Source organism: Lycium barbarum, chromosome 6 (assembly GCF_019175385.1).
Source record: "Lycium barbarum isolate Lr01 chromosome 6, ASM1917538v2, whole genome shotgun sequence".
Lineage (NCBI taxonomy): Eukaryota > Viridiplantae > Streptophyta > Magnoliopsida > Solanales > Solanaceae > Lycium > Lycium barbarum.
In genome coordinates this window covers 23,479,042-23,507,009 of record NC_083342.1, presented here as the reverse complement: position 1 = coordinate 23,507,009, position 27,968 = coordinate 23,479,042, and the positions used below count along the sequence as shown (strand labels likewise).

At 37.5% G+C, this 27,968-nt stretch overlaps 1 protein-coding gene and 1 long non-coding RNA gene across 3 annotated transcripts; both read left to right on the top strand.

The window, feature by feature from the left end:
* Window positions 1-5,930: 5,930 nt before the first annotated feature.
* Window positions 5,931-9,061, top strand: LOC132643622 (uncharacterized). The gene is made up of 2 exons (XR_009583679.1): window positions 5,931-6,700; window positions 6,867-9,061. It is a non-coding gene; the product is annotated as an uncharacterized LOC132643622 (long non-coding RNA).
* A 2,556-nt stretch (window positions 9,062-11,617) lies between these two features.
* LOC132643621 (ubiquitin carboxyl-terminal hydrolase 24-like) lies at window positions 11,618-25,803 on the top strand. 2 transcript variants are annotated; one of them, XM_060360094.1, is made up of 7 exons: window positions 11,618-11,896; window positions 14,647-15,276; window positions 18,665-18,852; window positions 20,809-21,068; window positions 24,010-24,155; window positions 24,435-24,608; window positions 25,227-25,802. In XM_060360094.1, the coding sequence occupies exons 1-7, from the start codon at window positions 11,882-11,884 to the stop codon at window positions 25,413-25,415; spliced, it is 1,602 nt and encodes a 533-aa protein (XP_060216077.1). In that variant the 5' UTR covers window positions 11,618-11,881; the 3' UTR covers window positions 25,416-25,802. The 2 variants fall into 2 exon arrangements, with proteins under 2 accessions (XP_060216077.1, XP_060216076.1); XM_060360093.1 differs by lacking the exon at window positions 11,618-11,896 and adding an exon at window positions 11,956-12,094 and having other exon boundaries at window positions 25,227-25,803.
* The last annotated feature ends 2,165 nt before the right edge of the window (window positions 25,804-27,968 follow it).

Genomic DNA, 27,968 nt, shown 5'->3' with positions numbered 1-27,968 from the left:
AAATCAACTAAGTAAAAGAGTGGGAAACGGGCCCACAATGGTAGATGAGTATTTCAAAGATGGAATAGGTCACTGAACATTTTAGAAGTTCAATTCTACTGCCCAATTGCTAAATTAGCTCAAGTACTGATCAATTTCATTATTCAAAGCAAAACTCCCAATTTGGGTATAAACCCTAACTTTCAATTTCTCAACCAGAAAGGAAGATTCAAGCCTATTGACTACTAATTCGTGATAATCCATGCTTAGATTAATCAGATCCGTCAATTAATCTCGTACTAGAAGACTAAATATCAAATAATGAAGTAAAAGTCAAAACCTATCTTCTTCCTTAAGTTCTATAGGTTTTCTGCCATGGATTCATGCTTAAGAATTGTGAATAAAGGAAATCAAGGTTAGAGAACTTTCCTCCAAAAAGAATCTATTTAGAACCTCTTCAATTCGCCTTAAAGACACTTAGGAGTAATAAATATAGGAATAGGAAATGAAGGGTTTTACTTAGCATTAAATAGGATTTTGATCTTCGTTTTCACCACAGCGGTAGTGGGACCGCTACAGGGTGTCCGCTCCAGCAGAGCTCCGTCAGCTGGAGCGGATTCCCATAAATCCACTTACCACGCGCCAGCGGACCAGGCCTCACTGAGGCGGGTCCGCAACAGTGCACAAGGTCCCGCCCAAGTAGGACATCAAACACCAGCAGATTGCTAGTTTTTAACTAACTTTTTCCCAAAACCGGACGATGATCCAAGACCTTCCAGATACAAAACAGACATGTAAAGATACATAAAAGCACGCTACGGACTCACTCGTGGTTCAGAATTCCCAACAGAGGTTTATTTGATCGGGTCAACCCAATGGCCAAAGATCAACTCTCCAACCAATATCCCAAAACACTCACGGATTTCTAAAAAAGGTCTGTTTACCCAAAAGTCAACTATCAGTCAATGACTTTTCACTTTAAGACTCTATTTCACATAAGTCATCATAAATCTTGCCCGATTATCTCGAGAACCGTGCCACTTATCATCGCGGGTCAAAATCATACTAATAGCGTTCAAGGAAGGGTCAACGGGGGTAAATGAGTCAAAAACACTATAACGACCAAACCACCCTGTAATCTCGAAATAGACCGCCTCAGGATTAGTCACGGGGCCGAACGCTGGAACATGGATCAGAATCTACACCGACAGAAAAGATACAGCAAGTGTAGTATAAGTACAACCACTAGGACTCGTAGGTATCATAGGCCAACAACGAAGGGAAAACAAATACAGGATATAAAGATTGAAGTTAACAAATAATACATCAGTTCAACTTAGCTTCACTACTAAGCCCAATTAAATCACAGATCATACTGAGGGAGCCAAAGACATAAACATGTAAGGAGAATAAGAGACAAATAGATATATGAATGCATGAATGCAATGCAATGGCCAATAGAAAACCTGGTACACACGCATTAGTTGTCATTCCATCTAGTCGTGACCTGTGGGGGAATCGCGAGGTCCATATACCTGTCATTGTACCGCCCGAGGCCTTTTCCTTCGGACTGTGACCACTCTCTGTACCGCCGAACAATGAGACACTCACTGTATAGCCCGACTTTACAGTCAGACTGTGAGAACAACAACCTTACCTCATTCTGATTATTATATTATCTCGTATCTTTCCCTTTTCACAATTTATCCATATGTGCATATAAATGGAGGATGAATGCAACAGTGTAACATATCATGTCAACAACATTATAGACTTCAAGTATGAATATGCGTAATCAATGAGATTCATGTACCAACTCATAATTCTAAATCAATATCCTTCCATAATTATACGAGGTATGAAACGATGAGGTAAACAATCCAATCAGAAGTACAAGTCAAATCACGGCTATCATAGCCCACATAAACAGAAATCATACCAAACTAGTGGATTTATCACCACATCCACGCCTGAAGGCCTAACATGCTTCCCCGTTATCTTAACTACCTAACAATATACACTGGTACCCACCCAAGTGCTCATCGTAATCATTAAGGTGGGAACCCCATCATGCCTAATACCCCTTCAACATTTATAAACTATATAAGCCCTGCGATCGGAGTCTAAAGAATAAACCATAACCTACCTCAAAGCCGAGCAGGCGCCATGAACCCTCAAGCCAAAGCTTTACCCTTTCGAAGTGCTTCCAAACAATCAAAGCCTAACTAGGATAAATTCTATGTCACAATATGAATCTAAGGATACTCCATAAACCGTAAAAGGATTTGGGTCCAAAAAGTCAAACCAAAAGCCCAAATCCAAACCCCAAAGGTAAAAAATGTAATTTATCATGAAATTAAACTTAACATGATCAAATTAGTAACCTAAACGGTCATACGAACCCAACAATATTCATATTGCTAGACTTAAATTAAAGTCCAAAAATGAACCCAAAACAACCAACCCTAAGCCCTTAGGGAAAAACTGAAAATTGAACCATAGTCTAGATTAGGGTGGCAATTGGGCCATTTGGGCTAAAGTTGGGCGGATCAAGATGGGCTGAACCTATACATGGGCCAAAGCCCAACCCTGCCCAAAGTTTGTTTGGGCTAATATGGGCTGGGTCAAGATGGGCTAAATGAAGGGTCATAACCCAACCCGCCCAACTTAACCCACCTTTTCAACATTTTAAGAAACTAAAAATATCGATATTCTTTGATTGCAAATATTCTCTCGCTCATGCATTTCTAAATAAATAAACGGTGTTTTGAAAAAATCAACTTTAAATACTTTTTGGATATTAAAAAAAATACAAACGAGTGTTTTTACTCAAAATTATAAAGATATTCACTGTAAATATTTACTCATGAGTTATCTAGTACATATATATTTGAAATTATTCCGAAAAGTAAATCAAAAGAAAACTAAATGTTAATTTATGTAATGAATAGTGATTTTGTTAGATTCCTCTCTTTTACCCCTTTGTCTTATTTATATATTTTTATGGTTGTCTTGTACATAACTAAGAGTGGCAAATGTGTGTGGGTCAAAAATAGGTTAAACAAAAACGGATAAGCATAGACCCTCACGAAAAAAATGAAAAACTTAAAAATAAAAAATTACTAGTAAAAAAGTTAAAATAAGGAAATAAAAAATAAAAATATTTTTTTCTAAAATAAATTAAAAATAAACGTTTATAAGAGTAAAAATAATTACAAAAATAAGTTTAAATAATAATTAAAAAGAAGTTAATCATGTTTTATAGCTTTTATACATATGCATAGAGGACAATTGATGGGTCAGTTTGAGCTCATTTGATGGGCCAGTTTGGGTTGATGATTTGTGATGGATCAACTTGGGCTAGCCCAAGTCAGCCCATCTTCAAAATCATTCTAGCCCAAACCCATTAATGCTTGGGCGGGTTGGGCGGGTCAAATGGGTTTGGGCTAGTTTTGCCACCCCTAGTCTAGATAGTTTACAACCTAAATATCATGAAAATCTAACCAGAAATTAGCCTTCAATTTCACTATTTAGTTAAACCCCAATCTATAGAAAATCCTTATTTTTATATGTGAGTTCATGGATTAGAAAGGAAATTGGAGAATGAAATCATGTAATAAAGTCTAGAAGAGAGTTATACTCTTACCCCAATGAAGAATCTTGAAGTTGGAGCTTGGAATCACCCAAACCGAGCTCTAGAACTTAAAATATTTGAGAGTGAAGTCTTCTTTCGAATTTTGAAATTAAATTACTAGTTCAGTGATTTCCTTCATCTCAATCGCGGAGCCACCTAGCGATCGCGATGATGCGCGACTTGGTCCAAAGGACTTGGCCTTCGCGAACGCGAGGCTTCACGAATAGGCCAGCCCAAACCCATTCCTCTTTGTTAATGAGAGAAGGCCCATGCAAACGCGACCCTTGCGAATGCGGTACCTTCCTCGTGAAAGTGAAGAATGAAACTAGCAAAATTGAACCAGATGGTTTTTCACAAACTCGGAATGGATACCCGAAACTTACTCGGAACCTCCCAGAAAAAAACCAAATATGTAGACTGAGAATAAACAACGCTACGAACTCGCTTGCACCTTTAGATTTTCCAAAAGAGTTCGTCTTGACCCAGGGTTGACCACGGTCAACTCCAAAACATCCAAAACTTATAATTCCAACCAATGACCCAAATCACACCTAAACGCCTCGGGGCCCGAACCAAAAACTCAACTAAAACTCAACTAAGTCACAAATGAACCTAATGGAATTGACAAAACTTTGAAAACGATAAGAATACCCCCGGTGTGGACTTTGGTCAACTCTTTTGACTTCTTTAACTTAGAAATCTCTAAAATGCCCAAAACTTTCACAAACTCGGAATGGATACCCGAAACTCACTCGGAACCTCCCAGAAAAAAACCAATTATGTAGACTGAGAATAAGCAACGCTACGAACTCACTTGCACCTTTAGATTTTCCAAAAGAGTTTGTCTTGACCCAGGGTTGACCACAGTCAACTCCAAAACATCAAAAACTTATAATTCCAACCAATGACCCAAATCACACCTAAACGCCTCGGGGCCCGAACCAAAAGATCAACTAAGTCATAAATGAACCTAATGGAATTGACAAAACTTTGAAAATGATAAGAATACCCCCAGTGTTGACTTTGGTCAACTCTTTTGACTTCTTTAACTTAGAAATCTCTAAAATCCCCAAAACCAACCAAAACCCGCCCGATTACCTCGGGAATCGTGTCACCCATCCCCATAAATTATAAATATAGAAAAGAGACTATGGAAAGGGTATTTTGGGTAAAATGGGGTAAGAAATTTAAAACGACTGAATGGGTCGGTACACTTCTTGAGTCGTCTGTCAATATGTTTATAGAGTTGAAATTGTACTCCTTGTTTTATGCTCCTAAACAAACTTTATATAAATCATGTGTTTATTTTCTTTTAGCTTTTAGATCTTACAATGAACCTTTGTGCTCTATTCCGATATGTTAGGCATACGGGTCGCATCTAACCTATTACGGGAGGTAGTTCCAGGTATTTGAGAAGAGAACTAGAGTACAGGCTCTGATAATCTCGAGTGAGAATCATAAGAGCAGCGAGAGTGTATAGTTGTATCACATATGTCTCCTTTGACATGACTTCCTACCCTATGTTTCCTTTCCTATGTGAGTTCTAAAGAACGATTCATCCTGAATCTCCTATTCGTATATTAGACGTTCATATGTTTCTCTCACCTATAATTGTTCATACGATATCGATCTTTCATATGGCCTTATAGGATTCTTGTTGTTTTTCGAGTATGTTAGACTTCTTTATGCGAGAAATCCATATGCAACATGTATATCGAATGAATCACTTCCACAGTAACAACTTCACCAAATCATACGTAACGCTTTCATAAGTTAATGAACGATTATATTTAAAATGCAACTATATATGTTACGCGGGGGGGGGGGGGGGGGGGGGGGGGATCATTTGACGTCTATTGTATGGGGCCTGATGTGGTTTATACATGGATATCATTTGTCGTGCATGACAGAGAGCCCATATGGCTTAAACGGGGGATGGACTTTTGACGTATCCACTCGTTATATGACTCGTTATATATATATATATATATATATATATATATATATATATATATATATATATATCTTTCTCTTCTATGTCAAGGATGTTCAATAGTTAGTACATATCAAACAATATCTATATTTAACCTATATATCCAGAAAAATGCTACTATATATGTTACCAGGGGAAATCATTTATCGTCTATTGTATGGGGCCTGATGTGGCTTATACATGGATATCATTTGTCGTGCATGACCAGAGCCTATGTGGTGTAAACGGGGGATGGACATTTGACGTATTCACTCGTTATATGACCTATGTGGCTCAATTGCTTATATTTTACTATATTATAGAAATGGGACTTGGGTGGACGAACAAAGGTACTGTGGAGATTACACATTTATTTAAGGATAAATTGGTAATTTGATATTGCTTTTCATGCCTTTTCACTAGACGTGTGCACTCTATATTAGTAAACACGTGTGTTGAGCACTTTAATTAGATACAACCAGTTCAAAGAACTTAACTTTCTCTCTCTTCTTCACTCCTCAAAGCCCATCTCTTCTCAACTTTTAAGGCTTCTCATCATTTTTCACTCTTTCAAGCACATGGTTTCTGATTGTAATGAAGGCATATCCTCTTAATTTTGCCTGTTCTTGATTGATTTCTTACATGTGAGTCATTATATTTTAGCACTTCTTTGTATGCATGTTTGATATAGGGAATAGATACTTGGGTACATTTATCGGAATGCATGTTTGTTTCCTTATTGGAGAATGAACACCTACTGAAAATGGAACTTTTGGAATGAATACATATTTATTTAGTTTACCCAGATATTGTTATAGAATTTTGGTGGGTATCAATTTGCACAATATTATACCAAAGATGCTCGACAATATGCCTAATACAAATAAATTATTTTTTCAATTTTCTAAAGGTGTTTTTTTTTCTTCAAATTGAGTTGTGCTTCTATTTTCATTCTAAATTTATATGGGTTTTCTGATATCGTTGCACAAGTAAGTAGACTCAATTTGTTGAGAACAGTCAATGGATGAATCAAAAGGCGCAAAAGAGTAGAGTCAGACACGAATTGTGCCATTGACAAGATATACCCATTTTCTCTCCTCCAACGCTCTTTTTAGGTATAAGCTTTTATCAATCTTTGTTTCTCAATCTCTTTATATCCTATTTGGATGTTCATTTTTGTGCTTTTATTTTTGGTTTTATGTGTGCATGTCATTGTTATGGTAATTGAAATATCAGGTATGTTGAAATTTTTTCATTCTTGATGTTTCTTTTGAGCCTCAGGTGGGGTAATCTAATTGCAGCTTTGGGATAAATTAGTCGTGCTACCTTTTCCCTAAAGGTAAACATGTTTTTTTTTTGGGTTTATATGCAAGAAGCATCTCATGGGGGACAACAATCAACAGATAATTAGCTGGTGCGGGATTATACTCTGAATAACATGTTCGCATACTCTTTTTATCACTTGACACCTAGAAAATTTTGGTATAAATTTGCTATCCTAGACTTGAAGCAGTTAGAAACAATTACCATGAACTACCCTATGCCTTCAAACTTAAAACAAGATTTTTTTTTATTTTTTTTTTAAATTCTCTTACTCATTCACAAAGATATAAAGCAGTATATGTAGTAGTTAGAGAGTCAAAAGCTGTAAACACCTAAAATACACTGACATTCAATGGTTAATAGAAGTTTAAGCCATGATCATCATGTTCGACTCCATTCTTTCATATTCGTTTGGAATATTCTAAGACTCAGAAGCATATTTGTATTCTATTAACAGTTGACTTGCATATTATGCTCTTTGTTTATGAATCTAAGACTTTGATCTCTGTAAAAATCAGGTTTTGAAAGTTTTATTTCTCAAAGAAATACTTCTGATTGGGTATTGTGACCTTTTCTGTTAAAGAATTCTTACGTATCTATAAGAATTCTGTTAAGAAAGAACGCTGCATTGGTATTTAAAAGAATGTTGCATTGGTATTTAAATTGAATAATTTAAAATCAAAGATTATTTAAAAATGCTTTTTCATAGCATCGCATCCTTGGATATTTGTTATATAAATGAATCGATGATGTTGAATGATTAATGCAGGCATCTATTTCTTTTTTCCACAATACTTAGGAAAATGCAAAAGTCCAATATCACATCATGATCATTTACAGTCATTAATATCCACCACATTCTGGTTTTTGTTTTCATTAACGAAAGAGTAACAAAGGAATTTCCAACTGATAAATAGAAAAGACAAAGAATTCAAGAAATTACAGTATATTTTCACCTTAGTAAAGCTGAGAATGAAGCATGTCATCCATCAATTAGAAGCCCCGTTGCAAGAATTGTCGAGCAAGAAAATTTCAGTTTTAGCCTTTACATAGAATTGTGTTATTTCATTGAGCAATAAAAGACAACATTTATAAATGTCCCACTTATGTGAGGGTTTCTACTGACTGGTAATCAAAGTTGTGATTAGAAGAATTACACTTCCTCAAGAAGATATTTGTAAGTCATGTTCCAAACTCCCTCCAGCGTTATGACATTTTACATACGATGTTGTCTATTCTGAAGTCACTAAAAAAACATGTTCATAATATTTTCAAAAACATGTTCATAATATTTTCCTAAACATATGTAAGAAAGACAAGACCGAGATATCAGTCAGCACAAACCCCCCACCACTCCAGCTGCAGATTGGAGGTAAAGGATGGACGAGATTAAGATAAATGAGTCGGATAGCTTTCACTCGGTAGAGAAGTTTGTCGTTTTCTCTTCTGTTTATACCAGTTTCTGAGTTTATCATATTATGATAATGCCTTTTATTTTTGCTAGGTATTTAGTTTCACTCCCAGGATTACACATTTGCACTCAGGATGATGTTTTAAGGCATTGAGGAGAAGTACATTCTTTTAAGCAGTCGAAAATGTATATCAATTTTTATTCTTTCACTTTATTATTGTTACGGATTTGCTGCCGCGGTTAAATGTTGTTTCCATAGTTTTTGGTATTGTTTCTGTTATTAGATATTTTTAGGCGAGGAAAAGTTTCTTTTACAATCTTGGCGCTTCTTGAAGATGTGACATTGTCGTCTTTGAGACTTCTCATTGACATTGTAGTGGTGAGCAATATCTCTTTGTTGCTATAGAGAAGGAAAAATGCAGTGGGAGAACCCTACATCATGTTGAGGCTTCAATTGCATAACTACCGAGTAATGGAAAGAGACATCATTCAAGATTAAATTTCTATAGTGAAAGGGAAATGGGGACTCTATACCACTGTTATTGCCATTGTTCTTGCTGCTCTGGGTTTGTAGTTTTTATCTTTGTATGAGTGATGAACCAATAACATTTAGCTATTATTTAGCTTTGCACTTCACGTATAACTGTCCTAGCACTTAATGTAGTTGTTTTTCCTTTGGTTGAATGTAGTTATGTTAACTGCAACTGTAAGGGTGTTTCAACAAAAGTGTTAGCTACTGAAATTTTGGGTATTTTTTTTTTATCAATTTTTAATCAAGCTGCGACACGATATTGAACTATTTTAGTGTTGGGCCTATGCTTATATATATATATATATATCAAACAATATCTATATTCTATATACCTAGAAATATTTTCCAATGAAAGGTGTTTATCTGACCACCCTTTGGTGGGTGTAGCTCCGTCACTGGGTTCAGGTGAGTTTCGAAATACTGGAACCTAAACTAATGACTGTAAAGTTAAAAGTCAACCAAAGTCAACATTTTACAGACTCGGATTCGTAGTTTGATATATCAGACAATATCTATATTCTATATACCCAGAAATATTTTCTGATGAAAGGTGTTTATCTGACCACCCTTTGGTGGGTGTAGCTCCGTCACTGGGTTCGGGTGAGTTTTGAAATACTTGAACCTAAACTAATGACTTTAAAGTTAAAAATCAACATTTTACAGACTCAGATTCATAGTTTGAAGTGTTATAGGCTCATATGATGATTTGAGACTTATCTGGAAGTTTTTATTGGGACGCGAGAGGTTTGGGTAACATAAACTGGATTAGATTGTTATTGATTTTTTTTTGCTGGTGCAGCCGCAATTGCGGACTAGAATCGCTTTCGCGATAGCTGCATTTGCGATTTATTGACCGCTTGTTGCGAACGGCTGCAAGATTAGAGGCTTTGCAATTGCGATGACGTAGTCATTTTAGGAGGGGCCTGGGACCTGTGAGTTTCGCAATTCTGATGGTCTTCCCACTATTGTGAAGGTCGCAATTGCGACAAAGGGATTGCAATTGCGGAGGTCCATATAGTATAAAAATGGACAGATTTGAGAAATTTGACATTTTTCTTATTGTGGAGCTGGGATTTCGAATTTGGACCATTTAAGGATGGTTTTTCATCACAATATATTTGGGTAAATGATTCTAACTTTGTCCCGATTATTTTGCAATAATACCATTGATTTTCATGCTTAGATTCCTAGATTTGAATGGGAATTCAAGGCTTTTTGGACTTCAACTTAAAAGAATGAATTTGGTTAATTTGAATGTCTAATTTGAACATTGGTTATAATTGAATTCATAGGAGTTTGGGTGAACGTGCCAAAGTTATAATAGAGTATCGATGGACTCGTTTCACTCTATAGAATACAGTTTTAATTAGGTTAGGAGCTTTTCAGAGGCTTTGAAGAAGAGCAAAGTCATTCATGGTATTTGAAATGCTTCAAATTAAAGTAAGTCAAAGCCTTTGACGGGGAAATTTATGACACATGAGTTTCATAGGTTTATTTCATGCACTAGTTACATGTCAAATGACTGCATATGTAATTCATGTTTTCATAATATACATTTTGAATTTTTTGATACGTCCGAGGTGATTATGGCTAAATCAAATCTTCTTTCTGGCGGATTATTTTGAATATGGTCCGATGAGATTTTGCCCGAGGTAAATTGATATGATTATTTGACATGATGAGATCATTATTCTATGTAGGCATATGAACAATGTGATTGTCCCAGATGGGTCAATGGTCGAGCTACCCTCAGCCGGACCAGTGTGTGGACAGTGTGCTAGGAGCACTGGTTGATCAGTTGTGGTATAGAGTCAACATCACATGCATTATGACTCTTATATGTTCATATCATCTCTATATGTTGATTTTGTGCATATTTTATGTTGTTTGATTGGATCTATGCATTTCATTTATATATGTTGATTCTGTGCATTTTATTACATTGTTCGGGTGGATTTACCTTGTGTGCAGTCATTTCCTTATATGTTGAAATTATATAATTGTAGAAGTTGAACGTAAATATTTTGAAGGTCCAACACTCGCCACTGTCTTGTTGGGGTCGGTCGTTGATACTTGCCGAGTACGCATTAATTATTGTACATTCTACACTTACTGTACTTTTTGTGCATATAACAATCCTTGTGGAAATGACACCGTGATCGAGTTTAGAACATGCTTGGAGGGTAAGCTGCTTGACTAGTTCGCAGCACCATGGACTCTCTCTCTCTCTTTTATTACTATTATTCTACTCTTATTCAAACAGTGTATCAAATTTCAAACTTATGTATTTAATTTTTTTTGGATGCTTTGGACTCATATCGCCAGATTTTGAGATTTTCGGTCGTACTTCCGCGCTTATGATTAAATCAGACTTGAATAACCTTATTTATTGTCTTCGGTTGCTTTCAAGTATAACGGCTAAATAAAGATAATCATGTAAAGTTGGAATTAATGCGCCTATCGGGTTGACGTGCAAGTGTCATCGCAGCTTAGAAAATTTTGAGTCATGACAAAATGATATTAGAAAATTTGGCGAGTGATTTATAGCACTTCTAATTTGCATAGAAAATTAGACCCTTCGATTATTTGTATTTTATGAACCATCCATAAATAACTCAATTATACAAAAATTATTGTCCGGTGGTCAATGTGAAATTGACTCTTTATTTACCCATGTACCCTATCCTTTTACCCCCATTTTTTCACCTAAGGTATATTCTTGATTCCAACTTTCCTAAAATAATTCATTTAACCCCCAATCATTTTCATATACCTCTTCTCCCCTTCTGTCATTTTTTCCTCTTTCCTCAAAAACCTTTGCAAAAAATTGCATCTCTGACCACCCCCAAACTCCCCCTTCCACTCTCTTCTTGAGAGAGACCAAACCCTAAAAACTCCCGCCACCCCTCAATTAACCCCACCTCTCTCAGTGAGCTCCATTACTATATTTTACCCTGTATTTTTCATGTCTTCCATTGTTGCTTTGCTCCACTATGGGTTTACTTTGAGGGTTTTGTCCAATCTTCCAAGATGAATGATCAAAAGGTACTTAAAGACTTGTCCTTTTATCATAACTCTACATTTTGATGTGTGATTATTCAACCCTTTTGCTGTTTTTTCCTAGAAATGACAAAGTTGATGCCTTCACACAAAAAAAAAAAAAGTTTTTCTTCTTGAAAGCTTTCTGTTTGATGGGTTTACTTTGCGGGTTTTGTCCAGTCTTTGAAGATGAATGATCAAAAGGTGCTCAAAGACTTGCCCCCTTTTTTTTTTTTTTTTTTTATCATAAAACTACATTTTGATGTGTGATATTTCAACCCTTTTGAATGCTCAAAAGGTACTTAAAGATTTGAACTGTTTCTTTCATAAACCTACATTTTTTTGTGTGATTTTGCAACCCTTTTTCTGGTTTTCATAAAAATGAGAAATTTGATGCCTTTTTACTACAATGGTTCCAAACCCTTAACAAAAAAAAAAGCAAAAAATAAGATTGTTTTTTGAAAACTTCTGGTTGATGGGTTGTGCAGTGGCTATATAGCATTTGAGAAAATTGAATAGCAAGGAGAATGGTGTTAACTGTCAGAAGAAAGAAAAAAAAATATAATCTTTTCCGATTTTCTTTTGGATTTTAGGTGTTATAGAGATGAAGAGAAATTGAGTAGCTAGAAAATGATGGTAACACTACACTTGAAAGAAAATAAAATGTATTCTTTTTTGCGACCTGGGTTCTCTATGGATATGGTACCTTCATCGTGTTAGAGAAATGATGATTTTTTTTAAAAAGCTTGTAGAAGTAAATGATGCATTTGCAGTCATCTGGTATCTATTTCTGTGACGAACGAGTTAACCTCTAACATTAGATATAAACATTTAAGTATAGTTTTTGCTTGTCAGTAGACATTGACTTTGATAGATGAGTTATGATCTTTGCCACACTATGAGTTGTATTGTTGAGCTGAAAATGAACTTTCACTGAAGTTGAGAACACTTTTACCATGAGTAACTAATCTCCTACTGAATATAGTCTTCCTTTCAATAGTAGTAGAATTTTCTTTTATGTTAGATTAGTGTTTGAAATGATAAATTACGTGGTCCAAATCATTGTCCCTGTGGTATCATTTATGTCCTTAAATCCACTCTGCATATGAAGTATGTGATTCTGACAATCTTTTTTGTTTAAGCATTTCAACTATTCTTACTTATAAAGTTAGTTATTGAGTTTCGTAAAACCATAATGGGACGCTGCCTAAACAACTATCCTATTTTACATTTGGTGTGATTTCTGAATCTAGGCAATATAATTAGAGGTGATCTGCGTCTTCTCCTAAACATGTACATCCAAAGCACCCTTTTACATATGTAATCCGTTGTTTTCCTCATGTTATCCGCTGTCAAAATTGCCCCTTTAGCTGTCAGCCAAGCAAGAAAGCACAATTTCCCAGGTGCTCTAGGAATCCAAACCCACACGCAGTAAAATTAACTCCTCTCTCACTGAAAATACACCATCACTTCTTGACCCCCACCTCCATGAATCCTCGTCAGTGAGTGTGGTATTTTGTTTCTAGAGCATTTCCATCAACCTATGGAATTTATCTACCTCCTGATTTTGTAAATTCCTTTTGTATCTCAAGTCCCAGTGAACTCCCAATCTTGTACCACCAGAGTTCTTTTAAAAAGGAAAGGACAATATCAGAAAGAAAAGCCACCTGAGTTTGTTGCTCCATCATCTTTTTCTGGCACAAAATTCTAAACATTTTGGGGAAGATCACCCTCAACGTACTCTCTCTGCACCACCTTTTATACCAAAAACTTACTCTACCTTTATTCGCTTACCCCATAAGTAACTAAGCTGCTGAAATCTTCACAATCCTTTATGATATTTTCCCAAAGACTGCATTCATAGGGTAATGTTATGTTTCAAGACCTTCGTTCTCATTCCAAGACTCCATATTCTCCTGCTATCATCTCCCTTCATAATTCTGCTTCTTAATCTCGAATCTCCATGGGCACTTTCCCAATAGTGTCTTGCTGAAAGCTCTAAGGTCTTTCACTCCAAGGCCCACAAGAAGTTCCTTTGGAGCCTTTCCGACTTCTCTGTCACGCTAACTGGAGCTGGACCTGGGGACAGAGGTGTGTATGTGATAAATTCTGCAAGGAAGTGATGCCAACCGTCACTCAAAAGTGAAAAGGGAAAAGCAAAGCAAAAGATATAAGTTTGGAAAGCTTCTTTTCTCTCTTTATTCGTGGTTCTCCCCTGTTCTTGTCTCCTATTACTAGGCTCACCAACCAATTTGGTCCTTTTTTAATTATTTCTTCCGAATAGTTTCCTAGCCATTAGTCCCTATTGAATCAGTACATGGATTTTTCGGATTCATTAAGAAGGAAGTGTAATAGGCTGCTTATTTGGTCTCTGTAGGAGTTCTGTACCGTCTTGGTACTTTATCAATAAACTTTTACCGTATTAAAAAAAGCCACGACATCCCCTATGACATAAGTACTATTGTGTGGGGCGGAATCAACAACTTCTCAATTTTGACAATATCTCCAACCTAAAGCTCTTTTGAAGCCATACTTGTGTGAGTAGATTGTGGTAGTAGTTTACTGGCTTCTGCCTTTTTTCCCCTTTTGGGAATCCTACTAGTTTGTTTATTAGTTACTCATTTGATATGAAAATGCTCTGCTGTTAGTACATCTTCTTCAAACTAGCAAAAATTGTTATCTGGTTATGTTGCTTCTTGCATCTGTTTTGTGGTTCTGTTTATTTACCTATTTTCTTTTGCTCTTTTTATCATCAGGTGTTGATCTTTGGGTCATTTACAGAAGATGAGATTAAAACTTTGCAAAGCCAGCCGATAACTGATGTAGAGATCACGTTTGGTTCTTTGGATTCTGCAACTTTGAAATCTGTGGGTATTTTCGACACAAAATTGACTGAGTTTGATCATTCTAAGAAACTTCAGCCATCGGAGCTTGCTCATAGAGAGAGTGTCACTGAGGGTCATAGCAATACCGGGAAACCCATACAATCTGTCGGCAAAACTATAAAAGAATATGGTAGTTCTAGTTTTACAAATCCTGCTTACAATAGGAGTGGGTTACATCCATCAGTGAATACTGAAAATGCTTATGACTCGTCAGAGAAATCAAGTTTGTCGCAGTGTGCAGCTGATTATGTGTCTGAATTGTCCAACAGTGTGGAAGACGTTAATTTAACTAATCAACTTAAAAACTATAACCTGGTTAATGGTAGACATAAATCTTTGGAGGCATCAAATGGGTCTGCTGTGGTTTTCAGAAGTTTGTTACCTCGAGGGTTGGTCAACTTGGGGAACTTATGCTTTCTTAATGCAACTCTTCAGGCTCTTCTCTCTTGCTCTCCTTTTGTTCATCTCCTGCAAGAACTAAGAACACGTGACATAACAGAGGTATGGTTATAACCTACCTACTAAAAAAATCTTTTTTGTTATAACCTATACAACAACAACAACCCAGTGAAATCCCACAACGTGGGGTCTGGGGAGGGTAGAGTGTACGCAGACCTTACTCCTACCAAGGTAGGACGGCTGTTTCCGAGAGACCCTCGGCTCAATAAAAACATAAAAACATAAAAAGAGGTCAGATAAGGCTAAGAGATTCAAAGCGATATGGAAATGAAGTAACGCAAGCGAAACAGATAACATAGAATAATCAAAGCACAGGAAATAACAGATAATAGCATAAATCAGAGCACAAGAAATTATACTACGATAATGCGACTACTAATAAGATAGGATAATGAGACTATCTACTAGCCTTCTACCCTAATGTGGGTCCTCCAAATCCTCCTATCTAAGGTCATGTCCTCGGTAAGTTGTAACTGCGCCATGTCGTGTCTAATTACCTCTCCCCAATACTTCTTTGGCCTACCCCTACCTCGTCTGAAACCATCCATGGCCAACCTCTCACACCTCCGCACTGGGGCATCCGTGTCTCTCTTCTTCACATGCCCAAACCATCTCAATCTCGCTTCTCGCATCTTGTCTTCCACCGAGGCCACTCCCATCTTGTCCCGAATATCCTCATTCCTAATCCTGTCACTCCTGGTGTGGCCACACATCCATCTCAACATTCTCATCTCAGCAACTTTCATCTTTTGAACGTGAGAAATCTTAACTGGCCAACACTCCGCCCCATACAACATAGTCGGTCTAACCACCACTTTGTAGAACTTGCCCTTAAGTTGTGGTGGCACCTTCTTGTCACATAGCACTCCGGAAGCAAGCCTCCATTTCATCCACCCTGCCCCAATACGATGTGTGACATCATCGTCAATCTCCTCGCTGCCTTGCATAATAGATCCAAGATACTTGAAACTACTTTTCTTCTGGATGTCTTGGGTACCAAGCCTCACTTCCAAGCCAGCCTCCTGAGGTGCTTCACTAAACTTACACTCTAAGTACTCTGTCTTGGTTCTACTCAGCTTAAACCCTTTAGACTCCAGAGTTTGTCTCCAATCCTCCAGCTTAGCGTTAACTCCGCTACGAGTCTCGTCGATCAGGACTATGTCATCCGCGAAAAGCATACACCATGGCACCTCACCTTGAATTTGCCGCGTCAATGCATCCATCACCAAGGCAAATAAGAACGGACTAAGAGCTGATCCTTGATGCAACCCCATCACAACTGGAAAGTGCTCTGAGTCTCCTCCTACTGTCCTTACCCTGGTTTTGGCTCCCTCATACATGTCCTTGGTCACCCTAATGTACGCCACAGGTACACCTTTAGCCTCCAAGCATCTCCATAGGATCTCTCTTGGAACTTTGTCGTAAGCCTTTTCTAGGTCGATGAATATCATGTGTAAGTCCCTCTTCCTCTCCCTATACTGCTCCACCAGTCTCCTCACAAGATGGATGGCTTCTGTAGTTGAGCGTCCCGGCATGAATCCGAACTGATTCTCTGAAATAGACACGCCTTTCCTCACTCTCATCTCCACCACCCTTTCCCACACTTTCATAGTATGGCTTAGCAACTTGATACCTCTATAGTTGTTGCAACTCTGGATATCTCCCTTGTTCTTGTATAGAGGGACCATCACACTCGACCTCCATTCTTCAGGCATCATTGCCGTCTTAAAGATGACATTAAACAACCTAGTCAGCCACTCCAAACCTGCCGGGCCCGCACTCTTCCAAAATTCCCCAGGAATCTCGTCAGGTCCGGTCGCTTTTCCCCTGCGCATCCTACGAACAACACCCTTAACCTCCTCAACCTTAATACTCCTGCAATACCCAAAATCTTGACGCCTTCTTGTATGTTCTAAATCTCCCAACACAATGTCTCTGTCCCCTTCTTCATTTAAGAGTTTGGAGAAGTATGACTGCCATCTCCGTCTAATGAGAGTCTCCTCTACCAATACTTTGCCATGCTCGTCCTTGATGCACTTCACTTGAACCACATCACGTGCCTTTCTCTCCCTCGCCTTGGCTAGCTTGAACAATTTTTGATCCCCTCCTTTCTCTTCTAGTTCAGCATAAAGGCGTTCAAAAGCTGCAGTTTTTGCCGTCGAAACCGCCAACTTCGCCTCCTTCCTCGCCATCTTATAAAGTTCCCTATTCGTCCACTGCTCCACCTCATCCTTGCTTTCTATCAACTTCGCATACGCCACCTTCTTTGCTTCCACCTTCCTTTGAACTTCTCCATTCCACCACCAGTCCCCTCGATGCTGGCCACGACTACCTGTCGAGACCCCCAACACTTCCCTTGCTACCGCCCTAATGCAACTAGCCGTCCTATCCCACATACTTGTCGCATCCCCACTACTATCCCAGGCCCCCATAACCTTCAATTTCTCTCCCATCTCCACGGCACTAGTCGTGGTCAAACTCCCCCATCTGATCCTAGGTCGATCATCCACGACCCTCTTCTTCCTCGTCATCTTGATCCCTAGGTCCATCACCAAGAGCTTATGTCGGGTTGTAAGATAGTCGCTCGGAATGACCTTACAGTCTTTGCACAGACTTTTATCGTCCTTCCTAAGGAGTAAAAAGTCTATTTGGGTCTTAGCCACTGAACTACGGAAGGTTACCAAGTGCTCCTCCTTCTTTCGGAAACTCGAATTGGCTATCACCAACCCGAAAGCTCTTGCAAAATCCAAAAGTGACTCCTCCTCCATTCCTGTCCCCGAAGCCAAAGCCTCCATGCACATCATCATAACCTCCCGAAATAGGCCCGATGTGCCCATTGAAATCACCTCCCACGAATAACTTCTCAGTAGGCAGTATGCCTCCCACTAATTCGTCCAAATCCTCCCAAAAGCGCCTCTTCTCCTCCTCGCCTAAGCCCGCTTGCGGCGCATTTGCACTAATAATATTCAAAGTGAGCCCTTCAACGACCACTTTAATCGACATCATCCTATCAGTGGCTCTCCTAACCTCTAACACCTGGTCCCTTAAATCACTATCTACTAAAATGCCCACCCCATTTCTATACTTCGACCTACCAGAGAACCACAGCTTATACCCGTCTACCTCTTTAGCTTTAGGACCTACCCATTTAGTCTCTTGGACACAAGCTATATTAATCTTCCTCTTCTTAAGAATCTTAACTAGCTCTATGGACTTCCCCGTTAACGTCCCAATGTTCCAAGACCCTACTCTCAACCTAGAGGCTCCTTTAACCCACTTACCCCTCCTAACCCTCGCCCCCGTCCCCGAACGAGAACATGACCCTAGTCTACCATCACTAACCAAAGCCACGAAAATAAGTATGAACTAATAAATTATTCAAAGGTCTGTAACAACCATAAATTTCAAATATTTGTTTTGCTTATTACAGGCTTCCTATCCAACTTTATATGCCTTTGTTCAAATCATCTCTGACTTTGGCATATTCATTGATTCAAGCATGAAGAAAAAGGAAACAATTGTTCCGGATATTGGGCTGCCTATTCGGCCTTTAATGTTTGAATCTGTCCTAAAGAACTTTACTCCAGATGTCCCAAATAGCTTGACAGGCAGACCGAGGTATGTTACTGACAGCATATAAACTATATCTTATTCTCACTTAACTATTCTTTGGTGCTCTGAGCAACGTCAACGACTTTCCCATTTTTGTCAACTGGATCTTGTCTTATCTTGCAATAGATTTGCAATGCACTAGTATCATAAATTCTTTGGTGTCACTGTCAATATTTTTTGAAAAGCACCATTTTGATAGATTCCCTAGCGTCATTGACAATCACCAACTTTTGTAGCTATACATGCCGTCACAACTTGAACATGCAGACATAAGCTGTGGGAGAGTCCACAATTTACTGCATCTAGTCATCTTATTTCACGCTGGTTTTACTTTCTCTTGAACATTTTCAGTCAAATTAATTTTAATTCAGTTTTAGCAGCTAAAAACAAACATTCCCCCCCCCCCCCCCCCCCCCCACACACACACAAAAAAAAAATCCTTTTATATTTTAATTTGGGGGAAGAGATGAATGTGGAACAATCATATATTGGATCTTGGTCCATGGTGTCCTTTTTATTGATTTTGGTAGTTGAATCTCTCAATGAATGGAAAAGCGGTGCTTTGCTTTGGGTGTAAGCACTAGTCATAGGGAAAAAATTGGCAGAAAGGAGAAAAGAAAGAGCTAAGCTGAAGTAATTGTCTGTGATATATTCTTAAACCAGCTGTCGAATCACAAGTGGACACTAACAAATGAATCAATCTAAGGGAGCGCACCATATATGTCACCTTTTATTTTTGGACTATGTTTTGGAAAATGGGTTGTATATGGTGAGAACACAAATAAAATCATCTCACTCCAATTAAAGTGAGTTTGGCAGGTAGAGATCATTTACTTTTTGTGATATAGAGCCCGTTTGGCTTAGCTTATAAGTTGCTGAAAACAGCTTATAAGCTGTTTTCAGCTTTTTTGAGTGTTTGGCTGACCAGCTTATAAGCCATTTTGTGCTTAAAATAAGCCCAAAAAAATAAGTTGGCCCATTTGGCTTAGCTTAAAAAAAGCAGCTTCTGAAAACAGCTTATAAGCCAAAAAAAAAAAGTTGGGCTACCCCAAATTTTTTTTTTTTTTGGGCTTATAAGCTGCTTTTTTTAAGCCCATCCAAACAGGCTCATACTCATGTGATTTTTTTTTATTTTTTTTTTGATGAAGTAATTGATTCTATTCAAGGCATCCAGAAGATGCAAAGTAGCTTCAAAAGATTGAGCACAAGAATGTCAGCTCTAATACATAACTAGGCTCATATTCATGTGATTACACTGGCTTTCTTTTTAAAACTTTACTTCTGTGTAGAGTGCACTAAGAAAACAGTTAAGATTAGAGATCTTACAACCTAAATGACCAGATTACTCATTTCTTGTCTAGTTCTTACCTATTCAGCTAGCTGTGGAATGATTTTCTTGGCTGCATACGTTCTTGTCTTCTCAATTGTTCTCCGTCTTTAAAGAACTTATCTATGGCATATGCCCCCAAAGCTTTCAAGAACCTTTAGATTTCCTCCTAGACTTCGCCTTTACCACTTTAATAGCTCATTCTGCTTTCCTTTTCAAAGTGAACTTGTCTTTCTTCTCTCTGTCAACATCAATTTAGATTTCCTTCTTTTGGTTCTCCTAACATCCAAGTTCTTTCCCTCTAAACTGGGATTGTTGTCCGACACAAGAAATTGGGAAATGTAGATGTTCAACTGAGTTTCTTATAATTAAAATGCACCTAGCAACTGTCATTTGAAGAGAACTTGGATTGTTGTCCGACACAAGAAATTGGGAAATGTAGATGTTCAAATGAGTTTCTTATAATTAAAATGCACCTAGCAACTGTCATTTGAAGAGAAGTTTGATGACACAAAATTTGATGGAAGTGGTGCTCCTGTGTAATTCTCTCTTTATGTTTGGTTTTATTTGTGTCAAGTGGCTGTAAATGCTGTTTTTCATTTTCGTTGGTGTTATGGTGGATTTGCTACTTACAGGCAGGAAGATGCTCAGGAGTTCCTCAGTTTTCTCATGCATCAGATGCATGATGAATTGCTAAAATTAGAGGGTCAGGTACCAAATGGTATTGGGAGAAGCTCCTCTCTGGTTTCATCAACAGATGATGAGGAAGAGGATGATGATTGGGAGACTGTTGGCCCAAGGAATAGGACTGCAGTTACTAGAACACAGAGCTTTGTCCCGTCAAAATTAAGTGAAATTTTTGGAGGCCAATTGAAGAGTGTAGTGAAGGCTAAAGGTAAACTAAATGCATGGCATTGGATTGGGATGCCTTTATATTTGCTTAGTTATATCAGGATACGTGTTCGGATCCGTCTTGATCCATCACTACCTTGTATGCTTGTACTAACTAGGGTGTATCTAGCTACTGTAGAATAAAATTTAGAATAAGAGAAATAAAAAGAAGCTTAAAAGCGAAGGGTCTAAATTGCTCAACCTAGTAGAGAGCCTGGGTTTTTTTATCATTATAAGAGGGGAAATGAAATGATTTAAAGAAATGGTAGTTTGGAATGTATCACTCTTGCAAACTATGTTTGATCAGAATTTGTGGAAGGTTGTAGGTGCTCATCTAACTCTTCAACAAGACAAATGTTTCAGTTGACCCTTGCGGTGTTTTGAAATCTAACATTGGGCCTTCTTTGTGCAATTACTCGTTTCTTTTTCTTTCACTGATGTATTGACACCTTCATTAGCCAGGCGCTTAGGAATCGTAATGAAGATGATACATCATAATATATTTTGGAATGGAATTATGTAATTTTTTTCACCCGGAGTAAGGTGCTTTTAAGTTGTACATCTTTAGAAAATGAACAATGAGCTTAACTTAACCCCCAAAAGCTAGCAAATGAGGTGAGGATTATGCAAGACCATAGAAGGAAACAACAACTCGTTTCAATCAATGTGAGATAACTTAATACCCTTTCAGACACCTTTGTTTAGACATTTGAAGCATGTACAACATTACCTAGAAGCTCAACAATGGGTAATCAAGAACTGGGATGGGTCTGACTCAAATACTATGTTAAGATAATGGATGTTGAGCCTAACTCAACTCCAAAAGCTAAATCATAAGATGAGGATTTCGCAAAACCATATAACTAGATTAGCTTATTCCCTCAACCAATGTGGAATAAGCTACCTGTGATTGTGATGATTCTCTCTTTCAAACTTAAGCACTTAGAGTTGGGAAGAGGAGTTAGTTTTTTCTTTTTCTGCTTTTCTGATTTTATGCTTAACACATGGAATGGGGTGAGTCTGCCTTCTAGGCCGAAATATAAGTGGTTCATCTTGCTAGCAGAGCGTCTTTTCTTTTCAAGAATGTACTAGAACATGAAAGAATCGATTACGTGTGCTATACTAGATCCATAATGCTCTATGTTTATGCACTAAAAGATTTCAGTAGTATAAAAAGGCAGTCCAATCATTTAGGGTGATTGATCAAAGGGAGAAGTGTTGGAAAAGGACATGATGTAATTTTAAAGCGTTTGGTGGTTATTCAAAGGTATTTGTCGTCTTCAAGCACTGAAGTGCAAATTGCAACTTACTTTTGGTCTGGTCTTTGCTGTTAAATTAAATATTGTTTACATCTCAGAATGATACTGGAGTCTGGTAAAGCCTAAAGGGGAGATCAATTGCTGTCAATTTATTAATTGTTTTATTTGAGCCTAGCTTTGACATGTCATTTTGTGGTTTGAGCTTTAGCTATATGAAGACATTGGAGGATTGTTAGTTATTACTATTTACTACTGGAACTGTTTTGTTGACTGATAATGACATCTGGGCTCTTTCTTCCAAGGCAATTCAGTTCTACCTCTAGTTTTAAAACGTTCAATAACTAGAATGACTCTATTAAACGTGTAGCAGTTTGAGTCTCTTATTTTTTGTCATACTTGTAGCATTTTATCCCAAATTTTAGGAAATTTGCTGTCTTATTCTGCGCATCAAAAGCATATCATTTGGGAGCAATAGTAAAAAGACGTTTTAACGCTGTGTATCTTCTATATAACATTTTATTCTTCTGGTGAATGGATAAATTTTGTGACGTATTTGTCCGTACATGCTCATCCATCTATATAAAACTTAGTCAGTACTCAACAGTGCAAAATATGTACGAAACTCCCAATGTAAATTTTTTCTATTCCAGTTTATACATGTTTAGTTAGCCTGATGGACAAGAAGTCATGAGTTATCCCTGCAGCTAACGATCTCTGCCTTCTGTTGAAGTACCCCTCTAATATAGTGTGTGATAAATGAAAAACAATGTGGGACGAGTTTATTTCTTCCTTATAGAGAGGTATTCGGTATTCTAGAGAATATTGATTTGACCGGTACTTTGGGATTTGTAGAATTTGGACTTTTAAGTTTCTTCTATTGTATTACTCCTTGTCAAAAGGAGGCTATCTTTGTGCCTGTGGCAGTAAGAGCATTTGTTCTTTATCTATCCAAATCTATACTAAAAGTTGTGTTAGCTGAAGCTGAGATCCCTTCTGTGGTTATATCCACTTGGGCCAGTTGAGATACAAGGATATTCTGTAATAGTCATCTTAATTTTTGGCTTTTATTTCCTTTTTCTATCTAAGCTGGCTAATGCATAACACAAAAGCATTAGGCAAAACTTGAACCTGCTAAGAATTTGAATTTGTAAAGCCTTCATCAATTTATGAAAGGACTGGTGTCATTGATCTGCTATGTTTCTTATTCTCTTTTGTTCATATCAGTGTTGTCAAAGGTGCTCTTAAAGCACGCTTAAGCCCTGAAGTTAGGCTCAAAACATGTTAAGCGCTTCGCCTCGCTTTATGTGCGCTTCGGTGTCATCATCAAGGCTCCAAGATCATCAAGGCTCCAAGACATACTTTTCCTTGCCAATGAGCCTCTCGAACACTAGATAATTGATATTTCACTTTATCGTTATGTTTTTACAATTTGTTAGTCCATATATTTGTTATTCATGCTTATTATTATTAGTCTTGGGCTAAACATATATGTATTTTTATTTTTGCACCATTGCACCTTTTTTCATTAAAGCCCACCCTTTATTTGCGCTTTGCACTTAAAGCCCCAGCTGGCCTTCGAGCTTTTTTGCGCTTTTCGCTTTTGATAACACTGGTTCATATAAGTTGATTCCTGTTGGGACTCTCTTATCCATTTGTCTAATAGCTCTTATTCATTGGTTTAACAAGGTAACAAAGCCTCAGCAACAGTACAACCATTTCTTCTGCTCCACCTTAACATTTATCCGGAGCCTATTTGCTCAATAGAAGATGCACTTCGGATGTTTTCTGCACCAGAGGCACTTGAAGGATATCGAACGTCTGCAGCTGGAAAGGTACTCTATTATGTTATGTGGACTTTTGGACAAGTAGATGATTAAGTACACAACTATGTAGTCATTCTGTAGGATACACCCTTTTTAGCATACATGATTATCATACTCTGAGTAAATAAGAAGAAAATTAATGTATTTTCTTCTGACAAAGAAAACACAGTAGTGATTACCTTTTCTTGGCCAAACATTTCGGATAATAACTAATTATGCTTGTGGATGGTAAATCTAGCAAATATTTTGGAGAATGCTTCATGATTCTCTCAATTAATCGTATGTCAGGCTGAGGTAGTCAGTGCGAGCAAGTCTGTTAAGATTCTGGAGCTTTCTGATATAATGGTGCTGCATTTAATGCGCTTTAGCTACGGAAGTGAAGGGAGTACCAAGTTGCACAAACCCGTGCACTTCCCCTTGGAGCTTGTGTTTGGACGTGAATTGCTGGCCTCTCCTTCTGAGGTGAGATTATCTACCTGTTCTTACAAATTTGGCCCTGCTAGTTCCCTTGGTTGAAAGCTGTCCTCAAAATCCTATTATGCACCGAGATTGTCATGTTATTCTTACCTTCTGATCACATTGGATTTGATTTGGCTACATTCCAGTTAAATTGATTTTGACAAATTACTTGGTTTTATTCTCTAGTAAATTCACTTTCACCATTGAAAGGCGCTCAAAATCTTCTAAAGGGTCATTAAGCTTCTAACGATGGTCAATTCCATTCATGTTACCAATTTTTTGTAAAAAAAAAAAAGGATGGTCAATTCGATTCGTTATATGGATAGTAGTTTGGGCTTGTTCCTTCTTCTTGTGTGGTAATCTGGGTAAGATTGGAACATCTGTAATGACCTTGGTATGTATATTTACATGCAATTTTAAAATCTGTTATGTAGATAACTATATAATATTGGTCTGAGATGAGCTTAAATGGAGCACTTTGGTCAGCTAGCCCCAACTTCTTTGGGATTAAGGCATTGTTGTTGTACATAATTGTATGCCTGTATCAGAAATGTATCGATCTAAACCTTGTGCCTGAAGATGATATCGAGTAATGCATATACTTCCATTTAACCGGTACAGGGTAGGAGCTATGAACTCGTTGCAACGATAACTCATCATGGAAGGGACCCTTCAAAGGGTCATTACACTGCTGATGCCCGCCATCCAAGTGGCAAGTGGCTGCGTTACGATGACGTGTCAGTCACAGCCATCCCCACAAGCAAAGTGCTGCATGATCAAGCATACGTTCTCTTCTACAAACAGTTGTAACTTGTATGCTACTTTCAAGTTGCACTAATCTGCCAACAACGAAAAAGAGATTAGGGAATATATTTCTTGTACATGTATAAGAAAAGTTCATAGATAACAGATGCAAATATAGGAGCAAAAGATGTAGAGGAGAACCTTGTTAATCAGTCACAACTCTGAAGAGTAATTTTGTGTTCTAGTAGATGTTCGAAAAGAGGTAGAGGTAGTAGATGTGTTCGAAATTCCCCCATCCCTGAGCACCCAATTTTTTCACCCAGTTTTTACAGGACTGAAGATTGTATTCTATATTCTTAAGGTTCAATCAAAACTGGAAAAATCGCAAAAAAGTTATTGATTTTATTTTATTAATTGGAAACAATGAGATTGAGAAGAAAATAATGCCTTGTGTCAGTAGCAGAATGATTAATGTCGTACTAATTGTGTGAATTCGTTCTTGGGGGATAGCCTTGATGAGGTTGCAAGCTATAAAATTGGACTGGGGAATTTATTTGTACAAACTAATAGATGCATGAATGTTTTTGCACATACATTTCCGTAAATACGTTTCTTTTCTGTAAATTCTTCGGTGTCCCCTGGGGTTTTGACGTGAAAACTTACGCATATAATGGGGAATAGCTCAGCTCTGTAGCTTTTGCATATTGCTCTTGGTTTGATACTAGAAAAGCTGGTTCTCAATCATCGATCTCAATGTACCCCATAAATTATTTTGAAAAATAAGTTGGCAAATTAGTTTTACATAGGCCTATGTTTGCTGTAGTAGGGTTCTGCCAATTTTAAGGTGGCTTACTTTTTCTGTTGTGTGGATAAAGATTAAAGACCCTTTTTTTGGAGCAATATTAAGAGTAATTCTTGTATCAGCTTATTGGCCTGAGATTCTCCATTGAGTGGTTCGTACTTGCGACTTGGATAGTTGGATAATCTGTTTCGTGGCTCACAGGAAATCGTTCGATAAAATCATTAGAAAAGCGATTGTCATTTTTCTTTTGAGCTTCAAAGTCCCGTGTTACCTTTATCCTGATGTTCTTATTTTTGAAGGGAAGAAAACAGGCAAAGTAAACAAACACAAAATGTAATTGAAACTAACATACAAAACGGCACTCTAATGAAGTGTTCGTAAAACATTATCCATACATGTTTCCCTACTGCTTATAAAAAACAACTACTGTAGTTAGACCCAAAAAGATAATAAAATGAACGCAAAAGGTCAAATATACCTCTGTACTATAAAAAATAGTTAAAATATACCTCTCCGGTTATACTTTCGGTCAAAACATACCCCTCTCATTATACTTAGGCACAAATTTGCCCTTAATTTTGACGGTGGGACACGTGGCAAACTCATAATTAAATGACGCACCCCCAATGTAAATACCCAATTCCTTTAGAAACCCACCCGTTTAACTCATCCCCAGCCCATTCCCTCCACTTCAGTTGTGCCAGCCAAATATCAGAGATATGTGAAAGCATTTGCAGTTCTCTTGCATGCACAACCAATCTATATATGTAAGCTACCCGTGATAATACCTGCAGAAAAACAAATATCATCATAAACCAATTAGTTGCTGGTCGAAGGAAATAACCCATGGAGAGGGTATATTTGGATTGAAAGTATAACGGGAGGACGAAGGATATATTTAAACTATTTTTGATAGTACGGGGGTATATTTAGCTATTTTCCGTAAAATGAATCAGAAGGGGATGATTTATAGGGCAACGTTCCTCTGCGGTTCGTCAAAACAAAAGATTTAAGAAAAATATTATGATTCTTTTGACTTTCACGATGTGTTTGTAAGGGTGTGCGTCGTACCAAGGAAAATGTTTTTTCAAAAAAAAAAAAAATCTAGGAAAATAAGTGAACTTTTTACTTCTTATTTTGGGTTTGGTATATAAGCACTCAATACTATTCCAAAAATATTTGTATATAATCTAAGCAAACATTATGAAGGTGGGAGGTGGAGGGTTTGAGTGAGGGTGGTGGAGATGGAGCTATGGTGGGGGGGGGGGGGGTGAGGAGGATACAATCAGTGTGAAATGTCAGTTGGTTCTAGTTATTTTTCTCATTTTTAAGGAGCTTGTTTTCTCAACAAAAAATAAATAAAATCAAAACATGAAAAGATTAAAAAATGTTTTCTTTCATACTAAACATACCCTAAATCTGAAATATTTCTCTAGAATAATGGCTTCTAAGAACCCATCTTCCAAGTTCCAACATCTAGTTACAAAAATATTTTGCGCCAGAAAAGAAAATAAGATTTCCATTACTTATTTGTTGGGTGGTCTATGTACACTTTATTCTCCCCAAACCCCACTTAGTGGAATTATACTGGATATGTTATTGTATTTGTTGTGTGCATACAATCATTTTCATTTTAAACATCCAACTCTTCAGTAACATCGCTTTTTCGATCAATACTTAGATGTTGTCAACTTTTAATACTAGGAGGTAGTTGGCTTTTTTCAAAGAAAAGTCTCTTGCTTTTAAAGACGTTGACTATAGAGAATTACTGTTGTCTTACTCTTACATACACACTGGTACTGTGAAAGAAAGTACTA

Bases quoted from the DNA above. Each gene is read 5' to 3' on its own strand.
- LOC132643621 (XM_060360093.1), top strand. The intron at 21,069-24,009 runs GTAAACTAAATG...TGGTTTAACAAG, and splicing joins GAGTGTAGTGAAGGCTAAAG to GTAACAAAGCCTCAGCAACA. The intron at 24,609-25,226 runs GTGAGATTATCT...TAACCGGTACAG, and splicing joins TGCTGGCCTCTCCTTCTGAG to GGTAGGAGCTATGAACTCGT.